General features: G+C 38.1%; 2 protein-coding genes across 13 annotated transcripts in view; both read right to left on the minus strand.

The window, feature by feature from the left end:
* Positions 1–5,256, minus strand: part of vps54 (VPS54 subunit of GARP complex) — a 15,764-nt gene extending 10,508 nt beyond the window's left edge. For 8 of the 11 annotated variants that reach the window (XM_043246334.1, XM_043246325.1, XM_043246318.1 and 5 more), the window contains exons 1-6: positions 5,118–5,256; positions 3,221–3,397; positions 2,248–2,489; positions 1,066–1,147; positions 946–980; positions 363–494 (exon numbers count right to left, since the gene is read on the minus strand). In XM_043246334.1, the coding sequence (XP_043102269.1) occupies positions 363–494; positions 946–980; positions 1,066–1,147; positions 2,248–2,489; positions 3,221–3,368 (639 nt within the window). In that variant the 5' untranslated portion in view covers positions 3,369–3,397; positions 5,118–5,256. The other 3 variants (XM_043246284.1, XM_043246275.1, XM_043246354.1) reach the window with 3 other exon arrangements.
* A 1,901-nt stretch (positions 5,257–7,157) lies between these two features.
* Positions 7,158–12,500, minus strand: part of peli1a (pellino E3 ubiquitin protein ligase 1a) — a 12,682-nt gene continuing 7,339 nt past the window's right edge. For both annotated transcript variants that reach the window (XM_043251440.1, XM_043251449.1), the window contains exons 5-7: positions 11,760–11,957; positions 10,282–10,470; positions 7,158–8,044 (exon numbers count right to left, since the gene is read on the minus strand). In XM_043251440.1, coding sequence (XP_043107375.1) covers positions 7,448–8,044; positions 10,282–10,470; positions 11,760–11,957 — 984 coding nt within the window. In that variant the 3' untranslated portion in view covers positions 7,158–7,447. The remainder of the gene's footprint in view (positions 8,045–10,281; positions 10,471–11,759; positions 11,958–12,500) is intronic.

Below are 12,500 nucleotides of genomic sequence, written 5' to 3' on the forward strand. Positions count from 1 at the left end.
TATATATATATATATATATATATATATATATATATATATATATATATATATATATTTTTTTTCTTTCCATTTTAATTTATTTTTAGTTTTTCCACCATATTACTATATTATTATTCATTAAATAAATCATATATAAAATATAATATTTATATAATATTGTAATATATTTTATATACATATACACACATAAATTACAAAAACACAACAGAACCACTAAAAATTGTATTAATATGAAAACTTAAAAAAATTTATTAAAAAGATGATTACTATTAATAAAAAAATAATCTTAGTATTATAATCTTACTTATATAGCACTGATTGCTAGTGACAAGTTAAAGTACCAAACAATGACAGATGGGCACCTTTTCCTGTAGTAACCGTGACGATGCAACATCTCGGCTGTTCTTGCCCCCGGCAACACTGAAGTGAGACCACGGCAACACAGCGTTAAACGTGGCTGGATCATTCAGTACAAACTCAGGCTTCATGAAGATCTGTGAGACACCAAGAGACCTTTTAATACAGAGAATACAGATTTCTCAATTCATTTTTTCCCTCACAGTATAAAAACACAGTTTCATACTTCGGTTTAAAACAGATCCATCAAACAGAACACAGTAAAAACAGTCAGTTGTGAAACAAAATTACGGTTTAATTGTGAATATATATATTAAACTCTTATGGGCATCATTACTCCAGTCTCCAGCGACACGCGATCCTTCAAAAATAGCTTTAATATGCCTCTCTGATCACCGTCGATGTAAAACAGTTCTGCCGCTTCATATTTTTGCGGCAACAAGGATGCATTTATTTTTCAGGTTTCTTTAATGAATAAAACGTTAAAAAGCTGCATCTATTTGATCACAGATGTCACTTCCGATCAACGCAACACCACTAAATGATGCACTTCTGATCAATAAAGCCATTCATTTCTTGGGTTCTCACCTTGGGCACCTGCTCCAGTTCAGCTCTGGCTTTATCTACAAAACAAACGAGCCACAAAGAAAACAGACTCAGTTCTGAGTGCGTGTCTGTGAGCTCTGTTACTGTTTTAGCTCACGCTACCATGATTGTTGGTGATGGTGGGCACGGACAGATCGTCTTTGCTCGGGCAAACGTTCTTGAAGCGCTCGTGAATCTTCTCCCTCTGAGAGACACAAACAAAGAGTCGGCGTCAGACCCTCGACGGAAACACTCCGAGTTCTCACGAGTGTGAGAGAAACACGACCGGCTCAGACCAAACACACACCAGGACAAGACCCTCGGTGTCTGTTAACACACGGACTACCCGAGCAGAGCTTTCAATCATCCATTTCAATACATTTTGTTTCTTATTCTACTATTACATGTGCATTATTATAGTACGCATTAATGTTATGAATGAGCTTTATGAATAATGTACTTAATCTATTACATAAGTTGACATTTTAGGAATTTTACACATTTTATTAGTCTAATTTTAAAATGTTTTTACTTTCATTTCAATTTTAGTCATTTCAGTCCTTCAACTGACTTAGTTATCAAGAACACAATTTAAAATATACTCACTATTTATGAATGCTGTGTGTTGGCTAGGTATATTGGTAGTATTAAATATATAACATTATGATAATTTAATATATTACTAATACTATTGTGACATTTATTAATATTTTCAAATACACTTTATTCCCCTTTTTATTTTAATTTTTGTCATTTTTAGTTTTTAGTTTCATATTTCTTAGTATATTATCACTCGTTAAATAAAACTTCCATATAAAATATATTTTTATATAATATTGTAATATTTAATTTTGGTACTTATATCAGTCAGTTACCAAGACAAATAATTTTACTCTAATTTTATATTTTGCGTTCAGTCAGAGCATTACTTAAGTTACATTTCTATACTATTTTCATATTTTTATATACTTAGCTTTTTTAAATTCTTTTAGCTTTTTCAATTTTAGTTTTTGTTACGACGTTTATATTGGTTTTATATATTTCTATTTAGCTTTAATTTATTTTTAATAAATAGCTTTAGTCATTTTTATACTTCAAATTAGAAAAAAATACTGCAGGAAGAGCCCAAATACTTTCAGTACCAAGGAAACGGCTCTAGTTTTATTTCAGTTTCTGAATGTAATATTTTTTAAGCATCCATACCCCATCTATATCCTATATTCAGCCTTCCTTGGCTTATAAAGCGGGCTGTACTAGGTCTCAGTAGACGAGGCAGCGTGTGAATAATTGAGGAGCTGCCGTCACCTGAGCCGTCTCCTGCAGGTACGAGCTGAAGTGATCTCGGCTGATGCTGGGCAGGTAGAACGAGGGCATGACGTCGGTCTCGGTGAAGTCCAGGCCCCACGTCTTCGTGAAGAAGTCTGACTCTCTCTTGGCCAGCCTGGGATCGTTGAGGGCCGCCGGGAGGTTGACCTTAGAGTTAAACACAGTCCAGCGGTGCTGGTCGGCCACCACAGACGGCCCGTCACAGAGGGCACGACCCTCACCTGTACAGACCACGACAGGGCTCAGAAAGAATATTTAGGCAGACGGTTACGAAGAGCTATTATAATCAACTAACCCCCCCACCCCAAATAAAATAAATGTCAACTGAAATAAATAGAAACATAAACATAAAATATATTTTTATAATTTTATTACTCTAAAACTAGCTCAATTTTTTTGTAAAAATGACATATGACAGCTGTTGCCAAATGACTTTGGATAAATAAGTTTAACTCGCAGTACTACAATAAAATAAAATAAAATGGCAAAAAATAAAATGACTAAAGTCAACCAAAATCATTTAAAAAGTGCATTTATTAATTAAAATAAATACAATTTTATAAAATAAATAAAAATATAAAAACCTTAATTAAATTTTTTTAAATCTTTATTTGACACTTATTTTATTTCAGCTAGTTGCCAAGGCAACATTTGCCATTTTCATTTACTATTAAAATACTAACAGAAAATAAATTAAATAGACATATTTTTTTAAAAATGAAATTAACGTGACAAAAAATGAAAATAGAAAATATCAAAAATTCTAATTCAAAATATTTAAAAATAAATATTCAATAATATTCAAAACTAAAAGCTATAGTATATATACACACACACAAGAGATTAATCAATTATACTACATTAACACTGCAGAAATACAGAACAATAGCTAAAAAAACATTTGATTTCTATTAACTTGGCCCTTCTGGGCAGAAGAGGGCAGGTCTCTCACCGGTGGGCTCTTTAGGGCAGACGTCCGGTAAGGAGCGTGGCGTCCGATAGTGTCTAGGGGCCAGCGAAGGGTCCCGGGGCTTCCTGAAGAGCCCATCACCGGGGCCGCTGGACTGAGAGATCGGAGACGAGCCCTGATTGGAGGACATCACTGCGGATCCCTCACATACGAGGCTGACTGGAAGGAGAGCGCAAGAACACACATCAACTTCCTGCCAGCACAGGAAGTACCTGCCTTTTAGAAGAAAAAGCACTAGATTTCCCCCCAAACTAACGTCGAATCGGTTCAAACAGCTGTGTGATACTCGTAGAAAATTCCCCCTGAAATCTCACACAGTCGCTTCTTAATATAATCAGCAGCATATCTGTTCCCGCCCACACGAGCACAAAAACAAGCGAGTCAGAGCGAAAAACACAAAGAGGAAGATGAACCGAGCCTCCTCAGTCAGCTTTAGCCGTTTGCTCGGGTCTTCAGAGCATATTTCACAGCCGAGCGAGCAGACACGGAGGAAACTAGACTCTGAGGCAGATCAGATCAGCTCAGATCATTCAGAGCGAGAGGAGAGCGCTGCGGTCTGAGCCCAAGCTGCTCTACAAAGAATCTAAACCCGTCCAAAAAAACTAAACCACGCCAGGTGTGAAGGAAAGACGTACTTTTTTTTTTGATTAAATGTCAAAGGGATATGTTTGCAAGATTCAATGGATTCACGTTTGTGTGGGGTTTTTTTTGGCATTGTGACAGTATTATGACAACTGAGCACATTTTTCTACAAATTCTCAGTGTTAGGCTTAATATATAATAATTATAATAAATAAAAAATAATTATAATTTTTATTTTTTCAAAATGCACAACTTAAGCTGCAGTATTTTTTCCAGAACTTAATTTAGATTTATTTTATTTCTCATATATATATATATATATATATATATATATATATATATATATATATATATATATATATATATGCAATATCATATATGAATAAACAATTTGCTGAAACATTTATTTAAAATATAAATGAACTCTTACAAATATTCTTCGCATATAATTGTAGTTAAGTGTAACTAGGACATGTTTGCAGTATTCAGTATTTTTATCACGACTAAGCACATTTTCTTCTCTTTTAAATGTTAAATGTCACCTGGACCCGTCACTCCACACACACATGCAAAACACAACAAAAAGCAAACTTTAACCACACCGCAGAAACACGCTTTAAAATCCATTGCTGTGTTTTGTTGTTGTGGTTGTTTTTTTTAGCACGTGACCTATTTACATTTCAGTATCTTTCAGCCTGGAATAAGCGCGCTGAACGTGAATGTGTCCAAATGCACTCAATTCTGACCTGCTGAATAATTAATGGTTTGTAATGGATGACACAAGGACAGCATCAGTCAGCTGGGAGCCCATCAAATCACTGATTAATCAACTTTCTCGCTTCATTCAAATTGTTACCCGTGAATACATTACTATTTTATCACCCATCAACCCCAATATATACCTCATCTGAATCGCTACTAAACACGACGTGGAGACACAACCATTAGCTTTGCGCTTTTCCCCCAGACGTACATGACGTGCGGTTATTTACACCCAATGATTAATAATAAAGTCACCTGTTACGAGTCACACAAATCACCTCAGAGCCGACGGCCGCATCGCGTTCGCTTTAACCGACACGCGGCCGTCCAACCGGGCGCTTTAGGAGAACGCGCGTGTGATTCCCGACGGCTTTTCCCGCAGATTCAGCGGTTCGGAGCGTCGGGTTGGTTGTCGTACGCGTCCACGTACGTTAACGAGCCGCCGTTAGCCCCGGCGCTAATCACAACAAACATCCGCTTCCGCTCCGCTGAAGAGCCTCGCGCGCTCGCACACGCCGCGGCGCCTGTCGGGTACCTGTTATGCGAAATCAAGCAGCTCCCGGAGATCATAATACCGTCGGATCCCACTCACATCCTCGGCGACGGAACAGCTCGCTCGCTCTGCGGTCCGCCGGCCACCGGCCCAGAATGCACCGCGCGCGAAACCAAGACGCTTCCGGTTTACGGCTGTCAACGCGTACGAGAACAGCGCGCAGCCATAAAGACTTTCGATTCGTTGTTAATTAATTATATTTTTGTATAAGCCAAAAAAAAAAACCGTACTTATTTTCTTACGCTTACTCTCAGCCTTTCGCGCCTTTTTTGTGCTTGCAATTTATGTTTTTTCCGTTAATGCTTTTCTTATTTCTTTTCCATATTAACATAAATGAAATATGAATATATGAGAAAATATATGAGATAATGAACGATACAAAAATATTTCAGAGAAAATTCAACAACAGTACAGTTTTCAACTGTGATATAATATAATATCACACTGTAACCCCTTTCATAAATAACCTTCTTAGGGTACTTTATTTATTGTTTATTATTTATTTATTATCTTTGTTGCCAAATACATGCATGCTTGGTCTGACTACTTTTAGTTTTTAGTTTTTCCTTTCATTGTTTCATGACTCCACTCACATTTTATTCTTCGCTCTCAATCATTTAGCACTTTTTATGGTGAATTCCCTTTCTTTTATTTCCTTCCACAACGACAGAAAGCCTGACCGTGTGCAATTCTCTTTAAACCAGGTGAACGACATGCTCGGCCTTTACTGAAATGCGACCCATAACTTTATTCTTTAAGAATGATACAAAAACATTTCTGAGAGAATGCAATGCTATGTACACAATACAATACAATAACCTCGTTTCAAGCTCGCTGTCGGCCAGAGTCATTGGTATTTGGAGGGTGATGATGCACGGCAGTTCGAAACAAGCGCAGGTGAAAGTAAATGAACTCAGAAAACAGGTTCACACACCCGCTGACGTGTATTCGTACAGATTCCTGACATAACATTGAGCAGGAGTCTTAAAAGCACACAGGTCGTGTCCCAAATCACCCCTATACCCTCGTTCACTGTTCAGTGCACCTGAAGCTGGGGGCGCTGGAAAGACTGATGTGTGGATCATGCTGCTGTTAAACCGGCTCCAGCAGTAAGATGAAAGCATTTACCTTGAGCCCGGTCATGTATGAACCCTCATTAAATAATGGAATAATGAAATAATGGACGAATCTAATCAGAGTTATATTAAACACCGGCCTTGCTTTCCAACCCTTATAATGGCAGTTTATTTATTCCACAATAATCATGTACCTCACGTGACCTTGGCTTTTTTTAAATGATTAATTGCGATCAATTTTATGCAAAATAAACATTTCATTTACATCATGTGCAGGTGTATTGTGTATTTTATTTTAAATATATATATATATATATATATATATATATATATATATATATATATATATATATATATATATATATATATATATATATATATATATATATATATATAATTACCATAACATATATTTTTGTATATGTACATAATAAATATACACAGCACACACACACATGATGTATAATGTAACCGAAAACTTTTATTTTGGACTATCGTGTTTCATGAGGCACTTTTTTATGGCGGATGGATGCACTTTATTGAACTTCTTTTGGACTTTCGGAAAAGAAAAACATACGTTCACTGCCGTTATAAAGCTTGGAAGGGCAAGGATTTTCAATATGTGGACCTGGACCAGAAAACCAGTCATAAGGGTACGTTTTTATACATCACCTGAATAAATAAGCTGAATAAATATTCTGATTGCTAGGATGTGACAATATTTGGTTGAGATTTTTTTTTTTTTTTTAATCTTAGAGTTTAAGGGTGCAAAAAAAAAAAAAAAAGTAAAATTTTTATATATATATATATATATATATATATAAAATAATAAAATATATATATATATATAAAATAATAAAATATATATATATATATATATATATATATATATATATATATATATATATATATATATATATATATATATATATATATATATATCATCACTTAGTATCCTAATGATTTATCATTTTGGCTCATAAAATATATTGTTGGCTATTTCTTCAAATATACCCAAACTACTTAAAGAAATAGTTCACCCGAAATGAGCTTGGAAATACTCGTAAAAGGGTGAACTATTCCTTTAAGACCGGTTTTGTGCTCCACATATAACTCAGATTCGTCTCATATACATCTAGGATCTCGAGGGTGAATAAAGCACGGTCTAGATGGTCACTTTTGGGCAGACTGCGCCTTCAGGGGTGTAGCAGGTTACTGGGACCCGGCCGCACACACTCAGTCCAGCGGCCCCTGGAAGATGAGCCGCACGCTCCTCCGGTGGCGGGCGAGGGGCCGCATGCAGAAGGGGCAGGCGGGGCTGAAGCCGTGGGCTCCGTGAGGCAGCAGCAGTCTGCTCCAGAAGGCGGCGGTGCGCTCCGAGCACACGTGACCGCAGGGGTTGAGGGCGTGCGTCGGCGGAGCGGCGTCCAGGTACAAGGCCGACTCGCGGCCCAGCTTCAGCGGCACGTACAGGCCCCGCGAGCGGCACAGAGGGCACTCGCGCTCGCCCGGCTCCAGCCCCAGCTCCTCTCCGCTCCGCGAGCCGTCCTCCTCGGCCGAGCCCCTCCAGCAGTGCTGTCCGTGCACGTGCCCGCAGCTCAGGTAGGCCCAGGGCTGCTGCTCGGGGCTGGACGAGCGCTCCAGGCTGGGGAAGGCCAGGGTGTGCAAGCCCACGGGACACTGGGGCCGCGCCGCGTTCAGCTCCCGCCGCAGCAGCTCCAGGTGTTTGGGGGTGGGCGTGCGGGACAGGCCCTCGGCCGATCGCCACAGCAGCGTCGCGCCGCACAGGTCGAGGAAAGTGCCGTCCACCAGCTCGTGACACTCATTCTCCACCTACGGAGAGACACGGGGTTTAGCCGGGCTTTTTTAGATGTCAAACCTTGCAGCATTTGCGTGCGATTTTGGAAGCAATGAAATAAATGAAGAAATACTAGGTCACATTATTGAATACTGATGGAGCGAGATGATTGTTTTGGTTGAAAATCACATTAAAATGATTAAAACATAAAGCTCACTTATCAATGATGGAAGAGGATTAGGGCCGAGCAATAATAATAATAATTAAAAAAAAAAATTAAAACACATCTCAAAAATATAGTCATAAAAGTTTGAGAAAAAATGTTGTTGATTTTTTTGTTTTTAAAACTTGTAAAATTAAAATGAAAAACAAATTGTTAAACATTTTATTCAGACTTTTCTCACAATTTTTCTGACGAGAGTTTAATCTCAAAATATTTTTTCTTTTTTGCTTGGCCCTAATCCTCCTCCATAATTAATGTTTTAATGTTTGTATTTTATATTTTAAAAATTTAAATATTTTTATTATACCTATTTTATATATACGATGATCAAAAAATATTATTTAATTAGTAATATCGGCACAACAGATTTTATGCAATATATTATATATTATTATTGTTAGTACATACTGACTGCAATAAATCTATCAATATATCACATTAATTCTTAGATGCACAATTCACTAATATTATTAAATATATGTTATCCCATCTCTCTCTCTCTCTCTCTCTCTCTCTCTCTCTCTCTATATATATATATATATATATATATATATATATATATATATATATATATATATATGTGAGCAGGATAATGTCTAGCTAGCAGACCCATATAGTCTCCTTCACTCAGTCTGCAGTGACTCTAAGTGTCCAGTAGATGATGCTCTGATCTACACGACCTCCTCCGAATCACTCATGTACAGTGACTACCTTCAGAGTCAGAATGAAACAAGTCCAAACCACATCCACTATTTAGAGAGAGCACCTCGGGTCCGCCGTCTCAGCCGGGACACACAGACCCAGCCCGCATGGCCAGATACGCACACACCGACACACAGATGAGTTTACACAGGTGCGCCGTCAGAAACAACGCATTTAACTCAATTCAGAGCACAGGAGCACAGGACTGAGTTACTGAGAGGTGAACCTCACGGAAACGGCAGTGGGATTTATATGCAGAATAAGGCCACAATGCACAAAAAAATCCTAAATTATTCCAGTTAACTAAAACCTAAAATGACCGATAATAAAATAATAATACATTATATAAAAAATGATATATTTCTGCTACTTGCCAAGACAACAGTTCTTCATTTTAACCACAACAACAACTACTACAACTATTTAAGTAATAATAAAAGTAATAAAAACATTAAAAATGACCAAAATGACCAAAAACTTGAACTGAAATTGAGTCAATATTTTAAAAAATGGCAATAGCATATCAGTGATATACTAAAATAACAACGGATAAATATATAAAAATGAAATAAGATGAATTTTAAAAAAAATTAAACATTTATATATAAGTTACTCGTCAAGGCAACACCCCTCGTATTTTTTAACGAAGACAATATACATATATATATATAAAAAACAAACAATCGAATCAACAAATACTGCAATAGTCTATAAATGATACTTAAATCATGAACTTTGCTGCTTTCTTTCCCCTAAGCTTAATTCCTTCTTTTGTTTTTTTCGCTTAAAGACCGATCCGACTTCAAATAAGGCACGTCCTGAGTTCTAAAACGCAAGGAGAGATTGAGAAGCAGGTTCCTGCGAGGTTTAGAGGTCGTCCGAATGGAAGTTGTTTACCAGCGACAGTCATCTCCTAACCTCGACTTCTCACACGCTGTGCATCCAGAGAGAAAAAGCTGCGCGGCGAGGTTACGGACGGGACTTCTGGCACCATGGAGACCAGATCCGAACAACACAACAAACCGTGCAGTCGGGCGGGAGTCATATCACGCACACACACACACACACACACACACCAGCTATGTGCTGATTCAGTCCCTGTGGGCCTTCACCGATTGAAAAGATACACAAATTGTTCTTCACACTGAGCGCTCGTGTGATTCCAGATAAGGGCACCGAGAGGAGTGTTTACCAACACATGATCAGGGTTGTCATGGCGAAGCTGGGAAACGAGGAAATGTCACGCTTGTGTTTATCGGCGACGTCGCCATGGCAAAGCTTTGACCTCGTTCTGGAGGATTGCGTCAGGCCTCGGCCGTGCTTTGATCTGAATCTGCAGCCTCTCACCAGTTTTCCGGGTTTCTGAGCGGAGCGGGTCTCCCGGAGCGTGAAGACGTTGCCGCAGACGGAGATCTCTCTCCAGGAGCCGGGTTTGGACTCGCAGGTGAAGCCGTGCCGGGGTCGCATCACTAATATGCCGTTAGTGGTCAGGCCGTCCATCTGGCTGTCGGCGCACCACCATTTCGCCGCTTTCTCCTGAGGACAGACGGAAAAACACGTCCATTCCTTTGTTGATTCACAGATTCGCTCACTGATTCATTCACTCATTTACAGATTCACTCATACTTTCATTTGTTCGCTCACTTCCTTCACAGATTTAGTCAACTATTTTTCAATGATTCTTTCATTCGTTTGCAAACTTTATTCACCGATTCATTCATTCATTAACTGATTCATTCAATCTTTCTTTAGTTTGCTCACTTCGTTTACTAATTCATTAGCAATTAATTGGTTCACTCTGTAACTCACCTTTTCCCTCAATTCATTTACCAATCCATTTATTTGTTGACTTCATTCACTGATTCATTCATTCATTAACATATTGATTCACACTTTCATTAGTTTGCTAATTTCTTTCACAGATTCATTAAGACTCTTTAATTAGCTCACTTTGTTTACTGATTCATTCATTCGCTCACCTTGATTCACTCATTCATTCATTCGCTGACTTTTCAATTTGCTCACTTTGTTAACTGATTCATTCATTCGCTCAACTTCGTTCACTGATTCATTCTCTTGTTTTGTTCAGACTCTTTCATTCACTGATTCATTCATACGCGGACGCTTTAATTTGCTCACTTTGTTCACTGATTCATTTTCTCATTTTGTTCAGACTCATTCATTCACTGATTCATTCATTCACTGATTCATTCATTCGCTCACTTTGTTCACTCATTCATTCAAATTTTCTTGCACGCTTCATACACAGATTTACTCAATCATTTGTTCGTTCATTCATATGCAAAGACTACCATTTAAATGTTTGGGGTCAGTAAGATTTTTTTTTTAAATAAATTAATGCTTTTATTAATCAAGGATGCATTAAACAGATCAAAAGTGTCAGTAAACACATTTAACAATCTTAACACTTATGTATATAAAAAAAAAATATTTTCTCAAAAATATGAAATGTTTTCAACATTTCTGGAGCATCATGTGACACTGAAGACTGGAGTAATGAATAATGCTTTGATCACAGATATAAATTACATTTGACCTACAGTATATTCACATAGAAAACAGTTCTTTTAAATCATAACAGAAGATACTGCTTTCAAAAGCAATGCAAGGTTTTACTGACCACAAACGTTCAAAAAGCAGCGCAGCTCACTGGCGTCATGAATCAGCTCATTCACTCACTCACTTGTTCATTTCCAGCCTCCCCAGGATGAATGACAGACGAACACATGAAAGCATCGTGGAACGGCTGGATGGGTGGATGAGTGTGAAAGACTGTAAGAGAGGAGAGAGTGTGTTTGACCCACCCCTAGGAAGATGCTTTTGGACGAGTCGAAGCCGGCGGCGTAGATGCGCGCGGTGTAGGGCGGCGCTCTCTGACACACGATCCGGCACGCGAAGCGCGATATAGTGCTCTGAGACGACAGCGTGTCGCCTCTGCCGTGACAACCAGGCACCGTGTCCATCACCACGAAGTCAATGGGGCTTTCGGTGGACCGGCCGATCTGCAAAAGAAGGACGGTTTGATAGAGTTGATGAAGCTCTGAATCAGAGTGACCTGAATGATAGAGCACTTTAGAGAGAGTGTGCACCACTAGCTGCGACTTATATTTCTATGCGCTATCTGCATTAAGCAGCGATGCACTGACATTTCAGCAACTGACACGAAATCATTGATAATACACATTTATCTCCATTTTTTGATCTGTCCATATTCTGCCGCAGAATTCAAACGATGAATGCGTTTTCGATGCCCTTTAACGTAGCTCATTTTTTGCATGCTAGCTAACTACGTCGGACTCATCAGAAGGCGATGAAGTCGAAATATATCATATCCATTGCAATCACTCAACCTGCGTTTTAATCTGCAGGAAGACGTCAATAAAACAGCTTTGCATTTGCATTATATTGACCTCCAAATAAATTAGCTAAATACATGCATTGCACTATACATCAATCAAATCTTTCATGAAAAAAAATCTCATACAAAGTAATATTTTTATGACAGCTGCCGTTTAAACGTGTATAATTCGAACCGGAATATAAAA

The sequence above is a fragment of the Puntigrus tetrazona genome, chromosome 1 (assembly GCF_018831695.1).
Source record: "Puntigrus tetrazona isolate hp1 chromosome 1, ASM1883169v1, whole genome shotgun sequence".
Lineage (NCBI taxonomy): Eukaryota > Metazoa > Chordata > Actinopteri > Cypriniformes > Cyprinidae > Puntigrus > Puntigrus tetrazona.